The sequence below is a fragment of the Manis javanica genome, chromosome 18, assembly GCF_040802235.1.
Source record: "Manis javanica isolate MJ-LG chromosome 18, MJ_LKY, whole genome shotgun sequence".
Lineage (NCBI taxonomy): Eukaryota > Metazoa > Chordata > Mammalia > Pholidota > Manidae > Manis > Manis javanica.
In genome coordinates, this window is record NC_133173.1 from 502962 (window position 1) to 527496 (window position 24535).

The window sequence follows — 24535 nt, forward strand, 5'->3', positions numbered from 1 at the left end:
CTTCTGGTAAAAACCTTAGCAAACAAGGAACAGAAAATAATTTCTTTGACTTGATAAAGAGACAAACAATATCCTAATGGGGAAATGTTAAAAGCCTTCTCTTTAAAACCAAGGAACAGAGTCACTACTGCCATTTCCATTTGACACCATGTGGGGGGCCGGCCAGGAGGCACTGGGCACGCAGCACAGGCACCTGGCCTGGGCGGCACCTCGAATTGTGTGCCCGGGCACTGCCTTCCCCACCCAGCCCTAGGCCTGACACTGGAGAGCCAGGGCAATGCCACTCAAGAAGGTGACGAGTGAATAGAGGATGAGAAACGCCCAAACAAACTTGCCCGGGAGAGAAGACGGTTCCCATACGCACATGCTCTGCCTGTGGGAGAAAGGTGGGACTTGAACAGAAATGCCGAATGCCCAGTGGAGGTGAGGGCAGCCCTCTGTGGGTGGACTGCAGGACCCGGGCAGGCGCTCCTGCTGTGTATCATTGGGGATGAAATGTAACCTCCTAGTGTCTCCGTCTCTCCCTCCATAAGTGGGAGTAGCAGATAATGGAGAGGATGTGCAGGAACCCGTGGCACAGGCCTGGCACCCAGTGACCACTCCACAAATGCTTGTTTCACATTCCCGCTTCTGGCCGGCTTGGGCCCAGGCATGGTGGGACAGGGAGGGAGAGGGGCCGCTTCCTGAGCCTGGAGCCACGGGACTTCTGCGTTAGGAGGAGGGGGGCCTTGCCCACCTCCATCACCTGCTTTCCCCTCAAGACCTGTGGCCCGCCAAGTCCTCCCTGCCTCCTCCAGGCCGCCGAGGACCCTGCCACTTGTGGGCTGTGCTTGCTGGGGGCTGTCCTTGCAGTGGTTGACATGATGTGGCCTCGATCAGGTGCTCAGGACAAGTGGAACCACGTGCCCCACGTCCAGCCACCCAGGGCCTTTGTGCTGATGACAAAGCGCAGGAATGAAGAAGCCCTCAGGGCTTTCCCGGGGGTGGGAGCTGTCTGTGGCTGGGTGCAGCCTGGGCAAACGTGTTCGGGGGGAGCCAAGGGGCCCTTATCCCTCCAGGCTGGGGCCGTGCAGCAGAAGGAGGGCACGGGCTGCTCGACCGGCCAGGACAGCCTTGTCTCTTGATACCTGACGTGCTGATGGGCCCCCATGAGGCCGGGGTGAGCTTCACCTGGGACAGTTGTGCGTAAGGTTCACAGGCCTGTAGAGACCCAGGCCTCATTCCGGCCAGAAGAAGTGCCTGCCCCCCAGCAAGAAAAAGCCCGGTGGAGGTGCCCCGGCCCCCCCCACTCACGTCATTGAAGTGCCTGGTGGTTTTCATGATGTAAGGGGTCCGCTCGTTCTTGTCCACCTTCATCCAGCCTTGCCCGAAGAACTCCCTGGGGGAATAAGGGGATGCCAGGGCACATGGGGCTGGGCTCTGGGGCTGTGCCTTCTGGGGGGGTAACTGTGCACAGAGTAGCTGGGGTGCGGGGTCCTCGGCTCAGATCCAGCTCTGCCCCCAGCCAGCCATTTGGCCTCAGGAAGCCACTCTTATCGCAGGGCCTCAGTTTCCTCATCTGAGAAGTGGGAACAGTGGTGTCCAGTCCTCAGACTTATGGGGGGGCGGGCACGCAATGAGGCATGGGGGCACATCACATGCTGTGAACTGCAGCGGGCACACCAGCTCTTGTTTGGAGAACTCACGGTTTAGAGCCACTGTGCGTGAGCTGTTCTGTAGCGCGGGGAGAGCAGGAGGCCACAGAAACGGCCAGACGTGAGAATAAAGGGGCCTGCAGGCCACGCCAGCAGCGTGTTCCCCGGCTCCAGAGGCTCCGCACGTGGCACCGAGCAGGGCTGGCCAGGAGCCCCGGGGGCAGGAGGGCGGGTCTCACAGCTCCTCAGAGGGAGCCCATCCGATCTGGGCTTCCAGAGCACCGTCGCCCGTCCAAGGGGAGGTGGGACACTCGGAAATACCAGGCAGGGCTGCCTTTCTGGAAGGCAGAGCTCAAAACCCTGCAGTGAGTCATGGCCTCAGATCCCCCGATTCCAATTCTGGGAAGCTATTTTAGGACAATTGTCAGAAATTCAGAGAAATACGTAGTTACAAGGAAGTTTACTCAGCTTTAAATAAAACAGTGAAACTAAAATGACCCTGGGGCTCGATGCACTGTCGGGAAACACTGCTCTTAGGAGAGAGGGTGCTTACAAATGCCACTTCAGTCCGTTGACTGGGACAGAACTGTTTACATAGCGAAATTACAGGGAACACGGGGCTGACTACAGGCCAGGCAGGTGACACCAGGCCTCGGGTCAAAGTCCACAGCTGACCCAAGTCTGCCCCTGGGTGTATGTGTGCACACACATGTATTGCACACATCTGTCACATGTTCATATGCACACACACACACATGCACACTCCTTTTCCTGACCTTCAGAATAGAGGTGCAGAGTCAGAGGAGCTTCTGGGAAAGTGTGTGTGCACACAGCTGACAGGTAGGGAGAGAACTTGGCAGGGGGTGGGGGGCAGGGGGACAGGGGGCAGGGGGCAGGGGACAGGGGGCAGGGGGCAGGCTCCCTCAGCCCGGGGGAAACTTGCGTTTTGTTTCACGGTCCTGCTTCGGGGATGCCCCAAAGGCAGCGCCCGAAGTGGGGGGGAAGGAGGCCATGCAGCACCCGCTCACTCGTAGGGGATCTTCTTGAAGATGAGGTGGTCCAGCAGAGTCAGCTGCTCCGCGATTTCCAGGGCAGAGTGGTTCTCAAAGGGCTCTGCCTTCACACCTTCAGCCTGAGGGGGGCAGGGTCCGGGTGAGGCCCTCGAGGGGCACCTGCTGGCCTTTGGCTCCTCTGGTGTGACCTCTGCCTGGATTCTGGCGGGTGGGTGGGGGGTGCGGTAGGGAGGGGGTGCGGAGGGACCGGGAGCCGCCGGGGGCTGTCTGCCGTGCCTCGTAAGGCTCCTTTGCCTGTTTAATTGCTGCCAACCCTCCGAGCCGCCTCCACGTCTCCAGCACGGGTGAGACAAACCGGCACCTGGAGGCTGACCAGCCGCCGAGTCACTGGGCCGGAAAGGGCCGGCGACTCCAGGCTGTGACCTGTCCCTCAGGTTCTGCCTGGTCCACTACCAGCTGCATGAAGTTTCCTTCTGGATTTGTGCAGATGTGGGCTGCCAGGCGTGGCTGCCCCGGGACAGTGTCCTGTCCTATGCTCAGAGCAGCTGTCTGGCCCTCGCCCCAGGTTATGGTGTCCCTGGATCCGTGGACGTCCCCTCAAAGGCATCTACCACCTGGGCCATATGACCAGGGGAACCTCCAGGGAACACTCAGCAGTGGACTGTGGTCTCTGTGCGAGGACTAAAGATGCAGACACGGGGAGGCCAGGGTTCTTAGGCAGAGGTCCCACAGAAGGACTGTGGGCAGGGACGGGCTGGGGGAGAGGCTGGAGCAACGAGGAGGAAGGGGGGGCCGCTGTGCTGGGCCTGGGAGGAGCCTTGTCCACCAAGGGGACAGTCAGGAGTAAGGCCCTGCCCCCCCTCAGGCCGACTGGGACCCATGGCAGGGGGGCCTGGCTACACTGGCCAGAGTCCTGGTGGATGCGGCTGAGCTCCCGCAAGTAGTAACCCCTAGGGAAGTGGGGTCCACTTCACATCAAGGGCACAAGCCATCCGCCCTGGACCAAGTGCCCGCCTTCCTGCCTGCCCTTCTCGGCCAACAGGTCGTCAGGGGCCGGAAGCTGGACACATGCCCGGAGACCAAGCAGGGGCAGCACATGCAAAAGAGGAGCAGACGCCCCACTGTGGCCTGAGTGTGCGTGTGTGTGTCTGCACACGTCTGCTCGAGTGTGCGCGTGTCCGCACGTGTCTGCCTGAGTGTGCATGTGTGTCTCTGTACGTGTGTCTGAGTGTGCACACGGCTGCATGTGTCTGCTCGAGTGTGCATGCATGTCTCTGTACGTGTGTCTTCTGAGTGTGCACATGTGTCTGCTCGAGTGTGCATGCATGTCTCTGTACGTGTGTCTGAGTGTGCACATGTGTCTGCCTGAGTGTGCATGCGTGTCTCTGTACGTGTGTCTGAGTGTGCACACGCCTGCATGTGTCTGCCTGAGTGTGCATGTGTGTCCGTGTATTCCATGAGCCGCCCCAGGCTGGGAGTGACCTGTCAGCTCACATGCAGGACTCCAGGGACAGGGCAGCAGGTCTGTCCACAGCGAGGACCTGGCAGCAGGAGGCTGCAGCTCCCAAAGCGGGTGCAGGCAGGTGGCTGCGACACCCACTCCTGAGGGCCTAGGCAGCTGAACTCCTAGCGCCCAAGGGCCAGTTTCTGTCCCGGCCTGGGTGGGGCTGGGTGGGGCGAGCTGGGCGATGGCCCGGTAGCCCACTGAGAGGCTGAGAGGCCTGGCCTGGGGAGGTGTGCCGGGCATAGGGGAGCAGGCAGCCCTCTGCGCCCTCCTGGTGTGGCCCTGGAAGCAGAGGCCAGCAGACAACTTCCCTAGCTTTCCACAGGGCTTGGGAAAGACCGTCTGCTCCCTTGCGAGGCTGCTGGGGGCTCCCCAGACCGATGTCCCCACAGGCTCTTGGCTCTGGGCACGAGCCCTGAGGCCGGGGGTGGCTTGGGGAACTTGGTTCTGGGAGGCCTCAGGCTGTTCAGGAAGGAACAAGGGCCCTCGTGCTCTGGAGGGCTACACACTCCTGCTGGCCCTCCCAGGAAGGGGGCAGAGAGCTGTCTGACCCCTGCAGGGAGGCACCGGAAGGAGCCGCTCTCTCAGGGCTGCCCATGTCCCAGCCCCCAGGTGCCCTGCCCGGGTTTTCCCACCCTGGGCACATGGGGATCCTGGTGGTGGCAGGGCGATAGTTGCTCCCTGGGACCTAGCCCAACCCCAGGGCCGGAGGAGCCAGCTCCAGGAGTCAGGGGGGAGATGGGGGGCAGCGGTTCCTGAACCCGGGTGTTAAGTCCTCACACTGGCTACTCCAAACAGACTGGAGGCCCCTCAGCCCATCGGGAAGTGAGCCGGCGTGCACAGAGGGCCGCGCCACCTCCACCGGGCTGAAGGCCCTGCCGTCTCCACCTGTGGGGAGGTCAGCTGCTCTGCCGAGGGCAGGCCCATGCTCTGGGGTGGCCTGTGGTGGCTTTCTGGGTGCACCACCAGCCTGTGAAGCACAGTGGCCCGGCTAGGCCCTGGGACACCGACTCCTGTTCCCCTGCGCTGTGTGGAGCGCCCACTCCTGGGGGTGGGGTAGCACAGCTCCCCGGTCCTTCCCCCTGGGGGTGAGGCAGGGGAGTGAACTAGGCGTGAGTGTGGGCAAAGCCCTGCCACTGACCACGGCCTTGGGGGGCCGCTGCCTCCCCGCTCCGCCCGCCTTCCCTGAAGGATGGGGAGATAGAAAAGTGCTGCCGTTGCTAAGAGCCCCCGGTGTGTTTAAGGGCCCAGCACAGGGCCCCCGTCAGCCAGAGGCCTGACCCCTGCCCTCCTCCCAGAAGCAGGGTGAGCACGGGAAGAGCAGGGGCCCAAGGGGGTGGCAGAGAAGGGAGGTGGTAGTGTCTGGGCCGGATGTCCTCCTCCAGAACAGACTGCTGGCATCCTGACCCTGCACCTGTGGATGTGGCCTTATTTGGGAACAGAGTCTCTGTACACGTACACACATCAAGGTGAGGGCATCACCTGAACCCACATGACGGGTGTCTTCCTGAAAAAGGGACATTTATATACAGGGACACAAGCACATGGGGGGAGGCGCCGTGTGACAACGGAGGCAGACACTGGAGATTCGTCGCCATGAGCCACGGAGCGCCAATGGCTTCCAGAAGCTGGACGAGACGCACAGGGAGCCCCCCGTAGAGTGTCTGGGGGAGCGAGGCCCTTGATACAGACTCTGGCCTCCAGAACAAGGAGGGGTTATGTTTCTGTCATTTTAGCTCAGTCTGTGGACTTGGTTACAGCAGTTCTAGGGAACCAGGACAGGCGTGACCGGCTCAGCCAGGGGTGATAAAAGCGGGGCACCTGGGAGCCCCGGGGGGGACGGGCACGGCCAGCGAGCAGGCGGGCAGGCCCGGCTCACCATGTGCGCGATCTCCTCCAGCGTGACCTGGTTGTCTCCTGGGTCCTCCTGCGTCAGAGTCCTGAGGGACAAAACGTGATGAGTCCTGGGCAACCTTGGGCACACGCCCTCGGGGCCCCACCCCTACTGGCCCTTTGCCGGGAGCCTGGCCCTCCCTGCATGGCCTCTTCCTCGTGCACGCCTTCAGGATTCAGTCTCTGGTCCCCTGGCAGGTGAGCTCCTCTGCCGTCTCTGCCCAGGCCCACCTGTGCTGGACCAGCTGTCTATGCGCCTGGCCCCGCCCCACGTGACTGGGAGCCTCGGGTGAGTGGCGGCTGACTCGTCCTGCACTGGTGCCAGCACAGGGTTCCTCCGTGCACAAGGATGGCAGGGAGGGGAAGGGCTCCGCGGCTGGAGGACTAGTGGGTGGGGGCGCTGGGAAGCTGGGTGGAGGGAGAGGAGGGTGCTGGGCAGAGAGGAGGGTGCCAGGCAGCAGCATGGAGGCCCGAGGCGCAGCAGCAGGGCTGTGGAAGGCGTGGTGAGAGGAGGCAAGGGAGCGGCGGGCGTGTGGGGGTCGTGGTCACTGTGAGTGGGCAGGGTGGACCCTCCCTCATTGTGCCGGCGACCGAGAATGCTGGGGGAGTGGAACGAGGCCAGGCTGTCAGGGGGGCTGGGGGCTGGTGGCTTGCATGTGCACCTGTGTGCCTATGTGCATGTGTGCACGTGTGTATGCATATGCATGAGTGCACAGGCACGTGTGCGTGTGCCAGTGCGCTGCGCATATGTGTGCAAATGTGCGTGCATACGTGTGAGCAGGGCTGGGTACTGAAGATGAGGAGTCACAGGGATCTAGTATTTGAAGCCTGGGGGAACCACGGGGCTGGGCAGGGGTCTCGGGAGGCACAGTGGGGGGTCTGGTTGGAGGCAGGCTACAGACCTTGGTTGGGGGAAGGGAATGGGAAAGTCTGGGCCAGAGATGGGGCGCGGGGCAGGGAGGGGCAGCTGGAGCTGGGCGAGAAGGGAGGAGAGGCCTGCCCCTGGGCCCACCCACAGGCAGGGCTGGGAGGGGCAGACCGGGTCAGCGGATGGGGGCCTCAGGTGGGCAGGGGCCCGAGTGCAGCACTGCCAAGCAGCTCACGGAAGCCACAGCATGTCTCCCCTGGCTCAGCGCGGCCCCTGGAGCGGGTGCTCCCCTGGTCCAGGGAGGGCAGCGAGGCTCTGGGAAGGCCCGTCCAGGGCCGTACGGCCAGGTGCCGGCTGAGCCAGCTCAGTGGAGGGGCTGCTGACCCCACCTCCACCAGGAGAGGTGGCTGGGCAGGGGAAGGACAGACTTGGGGCCAAACTGACCCGTGTGGTTCAGCAGGCATTTCCCAGAAGCCACAAACAGGCTACCAGCGCGGTCCCAGTCCCACAGGCTGCACCACGATCACCGGAATGTTCCCCAGGCTGTCCAACATGTGGCCACTCATGTGGCTGAGGAACTGAATTTGAACCTTATTTAACTTTATTTTAATTAAGATTTACAGCCATAGCTGGCCAGTGGCCACACACAGGGCAGCCTGGACTAGATTGGTGTCTGCAGCTGTGCATGTGGACAGAGAAGCAGGCGGGGCTCTTGCCTCCCGGTGGTCAAGGTCTGATGCAGGGCGCAGGGGCAGGACAGTGGAGCCTGGCTGCGGAAGGGGGTGCACAGCCCCCAGGCACTCCAGGCTCCTGCCCAGGCTGTCTGCCCTCCTGGGAGGGGCTCCCTCCTGTGTGTGGGTAGAGGGTAGGGCCTGGCTCCAGCGGGCGGCCAAGGGCTGCCCCCCACCTGACGATGTTGGCTGCCGCCTTCCTCTCCTGGGTCAGGAGCTCCGGGTCGTGCATAACCTCCTCCAGGAAGCCGATCACTTTGCATTTGAGCTCCTCGTTGGTCTCAAAGTCCTGCGGGGAGGAGGTGTGCATCTGGTCCCGGCTGAGGCCAGAAGAGGAGGCTGTCGCCCCTGAGTTGGCCCGCGGAGGCTGCCCTGCCTCCCTGCCCTCTCACTGGCTGGGCCAGACACCAGGGGGCCTGGAGACCTTGTGTAAAGGCACCGGGTGAGGCCAGGGACTACCCCTCAGCGGGCTGCACCCCTAGGCGGGGACACTGGCAGGACAGATCTTCCCACACCCCTCCTGCACACTGAGGTGGAGAGATACAGCCCCCACCCCTTGCAAGTCCTGACCCCTCCCGGGGGTTCCAAGCAGGTCCTTCTGAGAACATGGGGTGGCACACCTGGGCCCCTCCTGCCAGTGCCCGGCTAATGCCTGCCCTGCTCCCTTGGCCCTCTGCTGGTCCTGGGGCGGGGACCCACAGGTCCCCAGCAGCCCACCCAGAGGCTGCGCACCCACTGAGAGTCCCCAGAGACCCTGTGGCATAGCATGTTGTGCACCCACTGAGAGTGCCCGGAGACCCTGTGGCATAGCACACTGTGCACCCACCTGAGAGTGCTTGGAGACCCAGTGGCGGAGCACGTTCAGCACACGGTTGGTGGCAGCCCTGCGGATCACAAACTCCTTGTCTCCATTCCTCTGGTCAGTGGGAAACCCTGGTGGCACAGGGCAGAGGGGAGAGAGGGTCTGTGAGGACAAGAAATGAGCCCGGCTCTCGTCTGGATGTGAGCCCCAGGCCTGGTGCTGGGGCTGCCTCTCGCGTTAGCCGTGGGGAAGGCTGCCAGTGGGGGTGAGGAAATGTTGGATGGCCAGCCCAGGTTCTGATGAGCCAGGTAGGGTATCGTGGCTTCGCACGGACACAGTCTACAAACACCCACCTCCACTAGGCCTCTGCGTTTTCAGAAGCTGCTGGAAGATTCTGGCAGCTCTCCAGACAGGACCCCCAGCCCCCAACCCAGCCTCTGCCTTGTACATGGGGGGTAGAAGAGGGGGACAGAGGTTCCCAGGGGCAGTGGGCTTTACCGGAGCATGTCTTCCCAGCAGCTGAGGGGATGGGTGGGTGGAAGGGGCCTCCGGGGAGGAGGGCCAGTGTCAGCCGAGGCCCAGAGTAGTGAGTGGCAGACACTGACGGGGGTCGAGATCTGGGGTTGTGGCTGCCGTGGCCGGCCGACCCCAGGGCCTGTGAGTGGGGAGCCCTGTCCCACCCCAAACCTGCGCTGGCCAAGGACATCCTCCGGTACTTCTCCTTGTTCGGGGTACCCTCGTTGGCTCCTGCAGTTGCTATGGCGAAGGCGGAGGCTGCCGACAGGGCACTGCGATTGCTGTCCAGTTCACGACAGGAGGTCATGACAACCCCGTTGTTGTAGGAAAAGAGCGGGAACTCTGGAGGGGCAGGGACCAGCCTCAGCTTCCCTGCCGCAGCCCACAGGGGATTAGAAAGCCTGGGGCTTCTGCACCCAGGGCTGGCCGGACATGGCCAAGGTCCCTGGTGGCCGCCCTCTGCTTCTGAGTGAAGTGTCCGGTCACCCCTTGCCCCCCGCGCTGCTCCAGGGCCTGTTCATTGGAATGAACAGCTAACCTGTGCAATGCCTGACCTCCACCATTCACACCGACAGGCTCTCTGGCCAGTGGGGTAGAGGGAGGGCACACTCAAAGTCATCAGCCCCCAACTAGCTGTGTGGCCTCGGGTGAGTCACTGGACCTCTCTGAGTCTCAGCCATCTCCACATTAGGGGGCTGCTAATATCTATGTCAGCAGGACATGATGCTTGAGGAGACTGGATGGAGGGCAAGTCTTACATGCGCCATGGGGTACCGGCACCAAGGAACCGTTACTTTTTTAGTAGGAAGAGTCGCATCTGACTCCAGAAACCTTCAGCCTCATCTCCTAAGTCTCTGGACTGCAAGCACATACATACCCTCTGAGGCATGAGGTTCATTCTAAAAGCGCCAGGCCAAGCTGGGCTCTCCGTGCGCTCTGTGTTCACAGGTCAGGAGCCAGCCTGCCTGTGGTGTCTGGGCAGCTTCTGTGCACAGCTGGGTGACCCTGCCACTCACCGTGTCTCCTCCAGGGCCCAGGTTCTGGGCAGCTGGGGACCCAGGCCCAGTCTGTCTGTGGGAGCAGGGGCTCCAGAATGGGGCTCAAAGCAGGAGGGGCTGCTCTGTGGGGGAGGCGTCCCAGAGCCCCCCATGTGGGAGGTGCCTAACCGGAGCTTTACGGCTTCCCCGGGGCCCTTTGGGATGGTGCATCTGAGCCTCTGATGGGACCATCACCCTCTTGGCATCCTGCCCCGTATTGGAAGCTGGGAGTCACCTGGCCACTCTATGAGACCATCAGACCTGAAGGGCCTAGCATCTGGCAGGAGCCCAGGAACCACGGTCCCAGCCTGGTCTCCCCATGTGTGCCCTGCAGCTGCACAGGCTGGTCTGGAGTCGGGGCTGCAGAGCGGTCCCGGGAGGCGGGAGGAGCTCCTGCCCTGGGGGCCTCCGACAGGGCCACGCCCACCCGCCCCTCCCAGCCTGACTCTCACGTCCACTGGGAACCGTCTGGGTTCGGATCCGCGAACCGCACCTGAGGAATTTTTGCTTTTGAGCGCCTTGGGCGTCGTCGGAGACCAGGTCGGGGGCGTCTCAGCGTCGCCGTCGTCGCTGCGGGTCGCGTCGTCGTCCGACTCCTCCCTCACCGAGGCTTCCGAGCCTGGGGGGAGAAGGGCACCGTTTACGGGTCTCCAGTCGTCACTGATTTTAAGTTCAGGTCCTAATTGACTGAAGCGAGGCTGCAAGCGTTGCATTTACCTGTTGAAGGAAGGTTAGTGGCTGGTTGCGTGGGACCTGGACTCCTGGCGCAGATGGGCACCACGCATCTCCAAATGCCTTTTCCTGCCCGGCTTCCCAAACCTCAGTGGGCACCCCGGGGGTCTTGCTAGAATGCAGACCCTGGCACGGAGGTCTGGGAGGCTGAGAACCTGTACTTCAAACATGCGCCCGGGGGCTGCCTGCACAGCTGCTCTGTGGACCATGCGGCGATCCGACGGCCCGGCTCCCCTGCTTTCACTTGGTGTGTGAGAAGCAGCTTAGCTGGGCGACCACCTGCCGTTGGCCCAGGAAGTCCTGCCTCACACCTGCTGCCCCACGTCCCGTCACTGTGACAGCATCCTGGTTTGGGCCGCAAATTACAGTCTCCCTAAGCTTAAGAGACCTAACAGTTTACCCATCCCGGGAACACTGAGGAATTATATTAAAAGCCCAGCTCTGGCACTGTGAGATCTTGGTCAGAAACTCTTAACATCTTTGGGCCTCAGTGTCCCCGACTGGAAAGGAAGTAGAATGACCCTTGACCTTTCTGTGAACCCAAGGGAGGTTCAAGTCTTCCCTTATGAAGGGTCCACACGCTGCCCACCCCCACCCCCACCCACACAGACAGGTTCAGGGCTTGGTGGGAGGCTGGCAGGAGATGGTTTCTCAGAACTGTCTTGTCCAACTTTACCATGTGCCAGGCCTGGGGTTTCTGAGAAGCCCAGGGATGTGTGCACTTGCACACTTTTGAGCACGTGTGCTGACTCAGACCCATGCTGGCGGCACCCAGGACGTGTCCTCACTGGAACAAGGACAGAACCGGCCAGACTTCTGGGTAGCATCTCCCAGAGCAGTCAGGGGCTCTGAGAGGGGGTCCCAGCTGCCCGCATCTACTCACCCTGTTTGCCGATGGCCGAGGGGTCTTCGGGCTTCTCGGGGGCCGTCTCTCCCTCGTCTGGAATCTTGCTGGCAAAGCTGCTGGACACGTAGAGCTTGCTGGTGTCCAGCGCGGCCTTGCTGAAAGGCGACATGGCCGGGAACGTGGGGGTGTAGCCGTTGGAGCCGCAGCTGAGGGTGGCCAGGTCCAGCGCCTTGCCGCCCGTGATGATGGGGATGTTCAGGGACAGCTTCCGCCGGCGGCTGGGGGACGATGTCTTGGTGATGGACAGGGGCGGTGGCGAGGAGAACTTGCGGGTCGCACGTGGGGACTTGGGGGGGTCGCCGTACAGAAGCTTGTTGTTCTGACCACTGGCAAACAAGAGCTCGAGGGACCTGCAGCAAGGGCATGTCAGTGCCAGGGACGCTTGGCCCCGGCCCAGGATGGGGTTTCCCTGTCTCTGGTGGGGATGCAGCAGCCATGGGTATCCCGACACAGCCTGACCCCTGAGCAGGCCTGTCTGAGGGAGGCTAGGACGCAGGGCGTGTGCGAGTGGATGGCCTGGGCCAGGCATCTGCCAGCGCAGGTGTCCTGCTCTGAGGGCTTGGGCAGGGGGCTGGGGCTCTCGTGGCACCGCAGGGCTGTCTGAAGCTCCTTCTGGGCAGCTGCAGACGCTGATGAAGTGCTAAGGGTCCTCCTGACCTGCAGCCTCTGCTAAACCTCTCCTGCCTACCCCGGGGCTGGCGTCCCTTCCTGTGCTGACCTCCAGCACAAGCAGGTGCTGGGGCTGCTCACCACTGGGAAGCCGCAGCTGGAGGTGCAACTGCTTCATCTGAGGCCTCCCTACTCTGAACCCTGAGTCCTTGTACCCTACTGGGGCACTTGGCCTGCCTCAGGCACAACTGGGGGCAGGAGGCTAACTGGGGTTTCCCAGCAACACTGGCAATGTCCCCCACCAGAGGACAGGGCTGGGCTGGAACAGGCGACAGGACAAATTGCTGCTTGTGCGCACGGCATGCGCCTGCCTGGGTCCTGCTTCACCGTTGCCCTGGGAGGCTCCTTATCTCATCACAGGCAGGAAACAGGCTCTGAGAAGGTAAGGGCAGGGCCGGCTGCTGGGTGGGAACCTGCCTCTTCCCACTGCGGGGCTCTGCCCGCTGGTCCTGGGAACGACCTCGGCTGGTTTCAGGTGTGAACCCATCCAGGATGGGGTGGTTTCTCCTGCTCTGCCAGGGCCCTTCCCAAGGGATCCAGTGTGAGGCCCTCCTGCCCTGAAGAGGCCCGGGCAGGCGCACAGCGAGTGTTGGTGGGCAGGGTGGGGGCTGGGGGACGGCAGGCACACTGTCACCCCCAGTGGGCCTGCTCCGGCAGCAAAGGCGGAGTGGGAGGGGGGATGTTGGGGGCTGCCTGGCCCCTCCTCACATCTTGAGCTTGCATTTGGGACCAGCGTGGCCTCCCGGTGGCCCTGGGGAGTTGGTGTAATTCAGGAGCTCACCCCACACAGCCCTCAAGCTGAGGCTCTGGCCCCATGCCCTGCAGGGTGGGGTGGGGGGCAGCTCTCAGAAGCTCTTGAGGCCCAGGATTGGTGGCCAGAACAGCGCCAGGCAGGAAAGGAAAGGGCTGCGGCCCCTCCATTTCTGGCGGATCCCTCCTGGAGCCACGTCCATTCCTGCTTTGCCTCCTGCTGGCAGCCCTGGGCAGGCCCTTCAGGCTCTGCTGACCCAGGATTGCAAACCGCTGTCTGCATCTCAAACTGGGATGCAGGCAGGCAGGTGCGGTGCTTGGTACCACCTTCACCTGGGAACCGCTTGGTGAGATGGTATGAAGGTTTCTGTTCAGCTACGATTCTGGGTGCCTGGCTGTCGGACTGGGATTCGCCATCAGTGAGTCCTGTGGACTTTGCAGTTCTGGCCCCGGGCTGGGCTCGGGCCTTGGTGGTCCAACACTGGCCCTGCCATGTGGCTGCCCTGCTAGAATTCTCCCCGGTGGGACCCAGGGCAGCTCCCCAGTGCGTGGCCAGAGCTGGGGAAGGGCAACTGGACACCGGCTGGGACAGACCCGTGAGGAGGCCGGAGGGACTGACAACAGGGGACTCCCACCCCTCCTGTCCCTCTGATGGGCTGGTGGCCGGTATTCCATGAGCCTGGCCCTGGGTTCAGGTCCCCGCTCAGCCGCAGACCTCTCGGCCTCCCTGTGTCCCAGCTGGCCCAGGGACAGGCCTGAGCTGGCCGGCAGAGACGGGATGGCGGCCTTGAAGCCAAGGCCAAAGTGGCCTGTGCCACATGCCAGGCTCCCCCAAGTGTTTCCAACGGGGGGCTCCCTTGCCTCTTGAGAGCGGCACGTGGTCTAAGCAGGGAAGGGATGAGAACCCCTCCCTCTGTGCCCCTCCTTCCCTTTCTTCCTCTCCATGTTTGTTTCTTAAGTGGTGAGGGCCAGGAAGCACTGTCCTTGGGAGAGGGGCGGGTCTGCTTCAAGGAAGGAAGCTAAGAGCTGAGCGCAGGTGTGCCCGCAAACTCCACCCCAGGGGCAGGCGGGCAGAGTGGAGCATGCTGGGACTGAGCAGCAGCCCCGGGCAGGCCAGGCCTCCCACCTCCATGTAGAGGGCAGGCTTGGCCGGGGGTGGCCCACACACCCCTGCTCAGGTCACAGCTGCCCCCCAGGGCCCGGCCAGACTAGCTGGCAGGAGGGGCCCACCTGGCGGGGATGGCACTGATGGGCTTCCTGTAGATGGCGATGAGCTTGTCCAGAACAACAGCAGCTGTGGCGAAGACGCGGTAGGAGTGCAGGAAGGTGTTGAGGAAGTCGATGCTCAGGAAACGCAGGTCGGTCAGCCGCTCCAGCAGCCGCCCCACGCTGGCGTACCGGATCTGCAGCACTTTGCAGGAGTTCATGGTCTTGCTGAAGCGGATGTCCACGTCATCGCAGTACAAGGAGGTGTCGGACCTGAGGGAGGAAGGACCAGGACAACCGGTCTCAAGTTGTCTGAGCCCGTGGCTGGCTGCCTGACCAGGCGGTGGGCATGCAGAGGGCTGGCCCACCACTGCCTCCCCGGCGTTCCGACAGCCGAGGGCCGGACAGACGGCTGAAGGACTGGCTGGCTTATTCTGGGTGCAAGGAAAGCTTTGGAAGGATGACCTTGAGGGAGAAGGGCTGCAATTTCCATCCTAAAAACTTGACATTAAAAAATTCCAAGAAACACCAGATAAAGTATAACAAACTTAATACCATGTTGCCAGATTCATAAGATATAAGGGAAATCTGTTTACACAGAAGCGTGGGCACAAGTGTTCACAGCAGCATTATTTATAATCACCCGAAAGTAGAAACAATTCAGATACCCATCACATGATAAAAGGATAGGAGCGTAAGGTCTATCCCTATCACCAGCTAGAAAAAGGAACGAAGCGCTGATGTGTGTTGTGACACAGAAGGACTTGAAATCATGCCAGAGGAAGCAGCCAGAGACAGAAGCCCAGAGATGGTATGATGTCATTCGTGTAAACTGTCCTGAACAGCCCACCCAGAGGCACAGAAGGTAGGGTGCCAGGGGACAGGGGTGTGGGAACTGGAGCTGATGCTAATATATACAGGGTATCTTTTCAGGGGGATGGAAACATCCCGCAATTAGAAAGTGATGATACGATAAGGTGAATATACTGAAATCCACTGAATTGCACACTTTCAAATGATGTTTCTATGGTATGAATTGTGCCTCAATAAAAAAATAAGTAGGGGTGAAAAAGATAGGAGGGAAATTCCCAGGGGCCAAAAATGAAGAGAAATTCGGAAACTGGCTGAAGCTTTAGTCACCGTTAGGGCATCTGCTGCCCTTGGACACCAAGTACCTTGGGTTTTGGGAGGGAAGTAAACAGGGCTGTGGGGGGAGGAGTGAGACTCTGGGAGGGCTGCACCCCCAGTGACAGGTGGCCGAGGGCCATCCACCCACCAGGAACGGGAGACTGTGGTGCCCTGTGTTAGCCCAGGGCCCGGGGGTGGGGAGTCAGGAGCACAGAACTCCCTGGAGAGAGTGTTATTTGCCCTCCAATTTTTGAACAGAAACCTGTAACTAAGGTTGTGGTCTGGGAACCCCAGACTAGGAGCATAAAGAAGTCACAGGCTGTAATGCTCAGGACACCCGGGGGACACAGATGCAAAGCCTTCCTGGAAGGGCACCTCTCAGCCAGGCTCTAGGGGATATTTGCAGATAAATCCCTACAGAAAATGGGCTCACAATTCAAAATTAAAAGCCAGGTGAGAAATTAGGTCACCATGAGCAAGGGTCAGCAGATACAGCAATCACTGAATTCAGACCCCCAAGAGTCTACTGTTTTCCAAGTGTGAAAATTCCGCTTTTTGTTATTAGTCATCTCTCTGCAAGCCACCTGCTGAGGCCCCTCCTGCCTTAGTTCCCAAGAGGCTGAGCTCACTTCACACTGTCCAGCCCCTGTGCAAGGCAGGATGGACTTCTTAGCAGCTTCAGAAGGGGTTCTGGGCCTCACCCGGGCTGCTCAGTAAAGCATTAGGGTCAGTCTTTAGACGTCAGGTATCTGACTAAAAGTGAACCCCCTGGGGTTGGGCAGGCGTCCTGCACCCCAGGCCAAGGTGATTTCTGCATGGGGTGGGAAAGCGCCCCAAGCCAGAGCCATCTCTCTTTCTGAGACCTTCCAAGTTGGGTCTGGAGGCATCAAGTCCCGGTCCTTGCAGGCTGCTGAGATGTGAGGACAGGTGCTGGGCACAGTCAGCTATGGGGTGAGCTGAGTCGGTCACGGGCCTGTCTCTCCGCCGTGTGTGAGCTCAAGGCCTGTGGTGAGGGGGGGACAGTGGGACTAATGGCCGGTGCACCGCACGGCATCCTCTGGAGTCAAAGCGCGGGACGTGGGCTTCCAGTAGGGTTTGGAAGTCATCTTCGGAGTAGCCGCGGTTTTTCGTTTTCTGGACTGTGACTCCTTATGACCGTGTTTTCCTCTGCGTTCTGCCTGCTGGGAGGCGTGCACTCACGTCTCATGCTCACGCTGAGTTCGTGCAGGGTGGGGGGGCAGCCTCGTCGGGGCCTCCCCTTTATTCCCTTCCTTACGTTCCATTTGCCCTCAATCCTTATACGCGATGAGTGTATTTTATCTGGTTGTTTCTTATGCATTTGGTGGGCTGCCTCAAGGCCCGTGTGTGTTCTGGGGGACAGGATCAGAAGAACAGGCTCTCGCTCAAACCGGTCCAGTCTGACAGGCAACGTGGGCCCCACGTGTGCCACAGGTGTGCGAAGTCCACGGGCTTCACTGGGGAGGACTAAGTGAATTCCTGTGCACAGGTCACCCGAGGCCTCGCAAACAAGCGCTGGCTCCGAAACAGGAAATCGAATCCAGGAGGCGGGAGGTGTCGGCATCTCCCACTCACAAGCGGCAGACCCAAGCTCAGAGGCGTTAAGCGACTTGTCCAGTCACCACAGAGCCGGCGCTGGGGGTGGGGCTGTGGCCTGTGGCTCGGACTCCTCCTGTGGCTGCACACCACTGGGGTCACAGGCAGGGACCTGGAAGGCCTGGAGTGCACGGAACCGCCCAGGGTAGCTCCCCCTCCGGCACGCGGCAAGGTCACCAAAGGCCTGCTTTGTCACGCTGGCCTCACGCACTGACTGGCGGGAGAGCACACACCTGGCCAAAGAGTGCGCCCCGAGTCGCAGAGGCCTAGGTTACCCAGATGTTGCCCCAGACAGTGGCAGCATGGCCAGCAGGCAGTGGGTCCTGTGTGTGCCAGGTGGGCATCTGCAGGCTTGGGATTCAGGGGTTCAGATGGAGGTCCGGGAGTGGAGGGCCGCCCGGGCTGGAGGAGTGGGGGCAGGAAGGCCACCTGCGCTGCCAAGGGCCCCGGGAGCTGTGTCCGTCCCGCCCGGAGCCAGACCCCTCGCCCCCGGGGCTGCTCAAACACAGGGGCCCTGGAGCCCATGTTCTCCAAGAGTTTTCATTTTGTAATTAGGAAAAGAAAAATAGTTATTAAAAAAAGGAGTGCATGGGTTTCATTCCTCATGCTTTTAACAGCCTAATAAAAATCCATATTTTAAAAATAAGCAGCAACAGAAACCCAGAGCCACCATCCAAATACTCGTCAATCCCAGACACACAAGCGAACGGACACTCCGGACACCCGGCAAGGAGCACCAGCATCCCCAGGCCACCGTGGCCAGGCCCAGCGCCCCTGCAGGCTCGGGTGGGCTGCTGCTCTGCAAGGCGGCGCCCAAGGCGGGCGGCAGGCACTCACTTGATCATCTGGGGCACAGTGACCTTGGAGTTCTCCTCGAATGCGTTCATCATGAGCCCATTGCACCGGATGTTGTCCACGCACTGGAAACAGAGAGGGGACCCCAGGGTCAGCCTTGGTCTCTGTCCCGGGACCCAGGCCAGCAGGAGCTCTGCATCCTGAGGGGTTCACGTGCCCCCGCCTGACACATGTCCTCGGGGTCAAGGGCAGGGTCAACGCGGGGCATCCCTCAGACTTGGGTTGGAAGTCAAGTCCCACATCAGTGACCCCTCGGGGTTTACCTGGCCTCCTGAACCTCAGTTTCCTTGTCTTCAAATGGGGATAATGACTCTTTTATCTCACTGGGTTGTTTGCCAAACAGAAGCCTCTGGCCCTGGCCACCCTGTTGCTGACCTCTGAGGGCAAGTGCCAGGGCAGGATCAGACCCACAGTGGCCTGGGTCTTGCTCACGGGAAGCCAGCCCGGCAGCCCTCCACGCCCTGTGCCCTCTGTCCTCTGTGCACAGTGGTGCCCACACTGGTGCTGTGGACCGTCCTCTCCATTAAAACTCCCGCCCGGGGGAGGCAGGGCGGCCAGCATCAGGGGAACAGAAGACCAAACCTTTGCTCAGCCTACGAAAATACTCACAATCCAAACTTCGCTTTGAATCAAAAGCACCCACCCAAACAAAAAGACACGTCACTGCCTCCCGCTCAAGCCCGCACGCTTCTGCCCAGAGAGGGTTTCTTCCTGGTGTGGCGCTGGGGGCCTCTGTGGGCGCTCATCCCAGAATCTCCTGGTTTTGAGGGTGCATGTGGGGGTCAGTCACTCAGACGTGCAGAGAGGCTGGCGCGGTGGGTGGTGGGAACCCCAACCAAGTGTCCCCGTCAAGGCCCGGCCCCCACCCCAGCTTCTTCCACCCGCCACTCTCAGACCTTTAGCTCCGGATCTATCAGCAGCCCCCTAATGCAGGGCCCCTGGCCATGGACTGGAGCCTCCTGGAGGCATCTGAGGGCCTGGGGCCCCTGACCCCTGTTGGCATCAGCAGGGCAGAGCCCAGTGAACAACCCTGAACCATTGGGGACACAAGAGGGGTTTTCCTGCTTTCTGTTTTCTCTGGGCACACTGGGTGTTTTGAGGACACATAGTAAGGTACCTTGTGCCATTATCCCTGCCCTGCCCTGCTCTTCTAGGGTGGCACGGTGGGCAGGTAGGTTAGAGGGAGGGATACGTGCAGTTGGGCTGCCCAGAGAGGTGCATAAAAGGAGGGCTGGGGTGGGGGGGGCAACTGTGAGTGTGGTGCAAACTCCGGTCCCCATGGGGGTCGCTCGCTGGCCCAGGGAGGGGCCTGTCCCAAAGCCTGGAGCTGCTGACGCTGCTGACAGCCTCCCACTCAGATTTCTGGCCTTGGTCCCCGGGAAGTCTGTTTCTGCCATGCACCCAGTGGGGTGACCGGCCCTGTGCAAAGACGGAGGCTGGGCCTGGTAGGCGTGTGCTTTCCTTGTCCCAGCTCAGCTGTGCCTGCCTGCTTGGGTAGCAGCGTGCAGACTGCATGCACACCGATGGCCTGGGGCAAGTGCTGAAAGGCTGGTTCAGGCCCCACAGACACCTGCAGGTTGTGTGCCACAGGGGGCCGGGGGAGCTTGGGACCCCAGCGTTTTAAAGCATCACTGCAGCAGGTGACCCATATGCAGGGGTCCCCAGCCACTGGGCAGGTGCCCTGGGGACTCTGCCTCGGGTGGGCTGTCACTCACGGTACTCTCTTCACATCAGAACCCCGCAGCCATCCCCACGCCCCCGGCCAGCTCAGGCGTGAAGGGCTGGGTGGAGCTGCTCACCTGGCTGATGTCGCTGGTCCACGCCGCCTTCTCCTGTCTGGACGAGGCCACAAGGATCACCGTGAAAGGTGGGGAATCCTTCGGCTCCACTCCAATCTTAAAGTCCAAGCGGTCCGTGTCTTGGCTGGACCCTTTGGCTTCCGGTAGCAGAACAGGGAGTTGGCAGAGTGAGGGTGGGCCCTTCTGAGTTGGAAGACCTTTTGATGACACCTCGCCTCACCCACGGGGGAGCCACTGCACTGGTACGGTGTCAGGCCACTTGCCCGTTTCTCCCTAAAGTGTGGAATCCCTACACAGAGGTGGGGTGTTCCCAGGGTCATGGGACCAGCCTTCTGCCCTCCTTACGCCCAGTGAGGATGCCAAGACCCCAGTAGGGCAGCAGCTGAGCCAGGATGGGAAGGGGCCGCACAGCGGGCCGGCCCCTCCTGCTACCCCTGGTGGCACCAGGCCATGGGAATGTCACACTGGAGATGGGCACAGACCCGACTGGACGTCTGGCTCAGTTCACAGCCCCCCAAAGCTGAAGCAAATACTAGATATTTCTATTACTGTTCTTAACCTGAGAAGTTCCTCGAACTCTTGGAAGCTGTTTCCTTGGAAAAACTACGGTCAGTTTTGGGATCCCTCTGAATGCTCCCACAGGAATGGGGTGCCCCAAATGGGGCAGGGAGGTGTGGGGGGGTCGGCACTGCTGCTCGCTGGCTGCGTGACCTGTGGGTGGCGCCCCTGCGCTCTGGGCTGCAGACACCTCCTGGGCAAGCAGCGGGGGGTGTGTGTGTGTGTGATGTCCCTGAGCCCCCACCTCTCCCAGTCCTGAGCCCAAGAATTTGTGATTCCTTGCTGGGCACAGAAGGGCCACTCCATGTGACTCAGGGTGGGGCGATGCTGGCAGAGAGGCAGGGTGTCTGTGTGTTGAGTCGGGGGCGTGCGTGGCCATGCCTCTGTTCCCCCAGCCAAGCAAAGGAAAGGGCTTCGGGGCTGACAATCCTGCCCACGTCCAGGCTTTCCCACAGAGCAGCTGCGGCCGTGAAGGAAGGCCACGAGGGGGCATCTGTGTGGCTGTGTGTGCGTGGACAGGTCCCCGGGCCCTGGCAACTCCTCCTGCCCCTGCTGCCTGCCCCGGCTCTGCTGGGGCTGGATCTGTGGTTCAGATGCATCCGGGCTAGGGCACACCCCCAGGGGAGGGCATCAGAGCTGGGCAGGGGGGCCAGTAAACAGGGAGACAAGGATCAATTTGGCACAACTAAGGGGCACTTGTGACCCTGCAGCCTAACCTCAAGTGCTGACCCCATGCCCCAGTCCTGATGCCTGGGGAGGGGACCCCCAAGCACACCTCCCCAGAGGCTTCCAAGCACCAAGACCGCCCCCCATCTACCCCCTGCAGCTGGTCAAGGCCCCATTCCAGGCCTTTTCCCCAAATTGCCTTCCCTCCCGCTACTCTAACCACCTGCAGGGGACAGCTCCCCGCACTCCCTCTGCTGGTGGCCCATGTGTCCCCACACATCCATTCTTCCCCACTGGAGGTCAGAGATGGGTGCTTGCTCCTTAGCTGTTTGGGCATGTAAACAAGGGGTGCTTATTTGGGGGATGCTGTGACCCCCAAACCTAATGGCGCCACAAGTCCAGAGACCCAGGAAGCTTAGAAGGAGGAAGGCAGAGTGAGGCTAATACCTGCTGGGCCAGGGGGCTCCTTCTCCAAAGACCCAGCCCGGCCTCTCCCGGTCTAGGAGAGTGGCCACCCCACTCAGCACCCCCACACCCCCCCAACAAAAGCCATGCCTGGGCCCAACCTTTCAGGGTGTGTGCGTGTGCACCTGTGTGAGCACCTGTGTTCTCCTGTGTGTGCATCTGTGTGAGCACCTGTGTGAACACACATGCACCCAAGCCATGTCCACCTACCTTCCTCTTCTGTGCTTTCAGGGTCCTCCAACAAGGTGCAATCAATGAGTGAGATGACTCCATTCTGGAAAAAGCAGGGGGCAGGCATGCCATTTAGGGAGCCCCAGAGCATCGGCACGGGGCAGGATTTAAAGGGAGCATCACGTATACAGGCACGTATGTGTATGTTATATTCCAGGTGTGCATATGGCTTTTAAGTTGAAGGACTTAATCTTCCTGTAAGAAGCCCAATGAAGTGGATCAAATGGGATTGTCTCAGAGAAGCCTCCCCCCAGTGAGGGTCAAGCTTGGGCCGGGGGTGGAGGGCCGGGAGTCTGGCCTGCCTGGCTCCTTCAAGCCCCTGCAAGAGCTCCGAGGCATTGCCTCGCAGCCACGAACCTGCAGAAGTTTGCCATCGCCTATTCTAGCCCAAAGCCCTCAGGGCGCCAGTGGGAAAAGGACCAATCTCACAGACATGCCCCAGTATTGCTGTCCTGGCCGCACAGATGAAGAAATGAAATCTGAGAGTTATGTGTCTCACCCATGGTCACTGGACAGGTGGGGACCTGAGCCCAGCCCATGGCCAGTTACTGGCTTTCATTACTAGGAATATCTGGAAAAATGCCTCCTCCTGGGGTGTGAGAGGGTGTGAGATCCCCTGATGCTGTGATGACAAGAGTGGCCCCAGCTGGAGTGGTCGTGAGACACGCCCACGGATTCTTGATGCCCCTCCCTTCAAACGGTGAAGCCTACTCCCCTGCCTCCTGCGTGTGGGCTGACTGAGGGGCTCACTTCCCACTGAGAGTAAGGCAGAAGGAATGGGGTGCACCCCTGGGGACAGTGGCCCCTGCCTCTCTAGTCTCTCAGATCACTTGCTCTGGGGGAAGCCAACTGCCCCATTAGGACGGGGCTGGGTAGGTACTGATGCCTCCAGCCAACAGCTGGGTGAGGGGCCACACTGGAGGAGGGTCCTGTGGTCCTAGTCACTGCAGATGAGCAGCCCAGCAGCCACACTGACTGTGCCTCCTGAGACCCCATGTCCAGCAAGCAGTGAAGCCACCCCAACTTTCTGACCCACAGAGACAATGAGACATCGAGTGCTTGTTTTAAGTGGCCACTCACTACCCAGCAACAGGTAAGAAATACAGTGACAGACGGTGACAGAGGCCTCGCCCGGCAGCCAGTCTGTCTATGAAAGTGTCTGCAGCCCAGGATGCCAGCTGGGAGGCAAGCAGGGCTGGGGAGGGCATCAGGGGCCCCCCGTCCTGGGCTCTGCCCTGTGCTCGGCTCTTGGGTGGCCTTGCTGGGCCTTGACCTGCTGGGGACGTCACTGCGCTCGACAATCGTGAGGCTCCGCCAGCTCTAACATTTCCCTCCTGTACGCCACAGGCACTCCTGGGGCAGCTTTCAATCTTGTGCGTGTGCAGCATTCTGCTTTCGGAAGGGACTCAGGTGTCCCGTTTCCAGGTGGACCTCAAGAGAAGCAGTTGGGTTCGGCTTATGGTTTAAGAGCGGAGACCCTGGGGCCAGTACTGTGTTCAGATACTCGCTTTACCACTTGCTTCGAGAAGAGCCAATTTCCTTAACGGATGAAACGGGTTGTTCCAGGAGTTAGACATGAAGCGTTTGGAGCAGCAATCTTGTGCGAGGGCCGCTACTATTACCGGTACAGGGCTGTTACTGTACGACCAGGAGCAGCAGTGACTGTGTCCCCCCGAGCACCCCCGGGGACCAGGCAGGAGCCATGCACTCAGCGTCCGCTGGCTCACCTCACCCCCACCGCACTGCCCAAACGGCACCACTGTTTGCAGGTAACTAGCCGGCGGCTCAGCCAGGGGGCAGTGCCAGGATTCGAGCTGCGCCCCAATGCTGTGCCCTCCCCAGTACCCACAGAGACGTTAAAAATGCAAACAAGCAGCTCCCCGAACCGAAGTGAAAGACTAAACATAAAGGTGCCCTTCAGACCAGGAAACTGCTCTCTGGTCTCCTCCCTGACCTGTGGGGGCAGGGATGGTTGCAGAGGCCGCTCCACAGCTAATAAATAATGAAAGCTTCTTTGGTACGTAACGTGGTTGAAACTGGAGTCATGGGTGCTGGTCAGTTAAGTTCTCCCTGTGCTGCTGACCAATCTGCCAGCGTGTCCACGTAAGCAGCGTGTCCCCCAGAGCTGCGCTTGGTCTCCGAGCTCTGCAGGAGGCTCCTGGCTGGGCACCCGGGGGGCCCTGAGCTCTGGCTCAATGAAGGGCCCCTTCTGGGTGGATTTGAAGCCTCCACAGCAGGATTCCATGGGGACGGACTCATGCTGGGGTGCCAGTGCTCCACACTCCACAGAGCAGAGGCGGCCGCCCAAGCTGGGCAGCACCTCGCCGGAGGGCAGCTGTTCATCCCCATTGCTGACAAGGAGTGAGGTGTAGAGGGGTGGGGGCTTTTCCGCCCCCTCTAAACCTCAGGGCGGCAGGCCACGCAGAGTGCCATGCGGGGAGCGTGCATTCTGCCTGGGGTGCAGGCTCTGCAGCTGGCACCTGGGTGGACCCTGGAGGGTGTCTTCAGGGGAATAAAGGCCCCACCGCGAGCAGATAGCAGGAGCCCGGCCCCAGGGTCTTTGAAAGGGCAGGAGATGGGTGCACTCCCTGCGCTTCAGGGGTGGGCTGGTTAGCTGAGCGTGGGCCTCCCGTAGGGCTGGGCCGGGGGAGCCCGTGGTGCCTGGGAGGCCCCGGGAGGGGCTGTCCCGTCTCCTTTTGGGTTCGGATGAGATGCTGGCTCCGCATGCTGCCCTCAGCCTCCCTGCCCCTCCCCAGGCCGGCACCAGCTGCGGGTGCCACTTCCTTGCTCACCTTCCCGCCCCCAGTAGATTCTCAGGTAGGAACCCAGACAGGGGCTGGGTTGCTCCTCCAGCCAGTCAGGAGTAAGCCATGGCGAGGGGGCACTCACGTGGCTCTGAGGCCCTCGCACAACCCTGGGCCCGTGGTGCCCCCGGACTGCCTGGCAGGCCTGCCCTG

The 24535-nt window shown here is 61.2% G+C and overlaps 1 protein-coding gene and 1 long non-coding RNA gene across 11 annotated transcripts in view; one reads left to right on the forward strand and one right to left on the reverse strand.

The window, feature by feature from the left end:
* The window catches only part of RASGRF1 (Ras protein specific guanine nucleotide releasing factor 1), a 123335-nt gene that overhangs the window by 14390 nt on the left and 84410 nt on the right, over positions 1 to 24535 (reverse strand). For all 10 annotated transcript variants that reach the window (XR_012127224.1, XM_073227262.1, XM_073227261.1 and 7 more), the window contains 12 exons: positions 21558 to 21621; positions 19659 to 19795; positions 17842 to 17924; positions 14287 to 14535; positions 11614 to 11987; positions 10492 to 10617; positions 9133 to 9303; positions 8470 to 8576; positions 7820 to 7932; positions 6031 to 6091; positions 2663 to 2766; positions 1294 to 1378 (listed from right to left, as the gene is read on the reverse strand). Coding sequence is in view for 9 of the 10 variants with exons in the window: in XM_073227262.1 (XP_073083363.1) it covers positions 1294 to 1378; positions 2663 to 2766; positions 6031 to 6091; positions 7820 to 7932; positions 8470 to 8576; positions 9133 to 9303; positions 10492 to 10617; positions 11614 to 11987; positions 14287 to 14535; positions 17842 to 17924; positions 19659 to 19795; positions 21558 to 21621 (1674 nt within the window). In the remaining variant the exon portion in view is untranslated. The remainder of the gene's footprint in view (positions 1 to 1293; positions 1379 to 2662; positions 2767 to 6030; positions 6092 to 7819; positions 7933 to 8469; positions 8577 to 9132; positions 9304 to 10491; positions 10618 to 11613; positions 11988 to 14286; positions 14536 to 17841; positions 17925 to 19658; positions 19796 to 21557; positions 21622 to 24535) is intronic.
* Positions 2229 to 24522, forward strand: LOC118971551 (uncharacterized). The gene is made up of 3 exons (XR_005060031.2): positions 2229 to 2474; positions 19594 to 19726; positions 21579 to 24522. It is a non-coding gene; the product is annotated as an uncharacterized lncRNA (long non-coding RNA).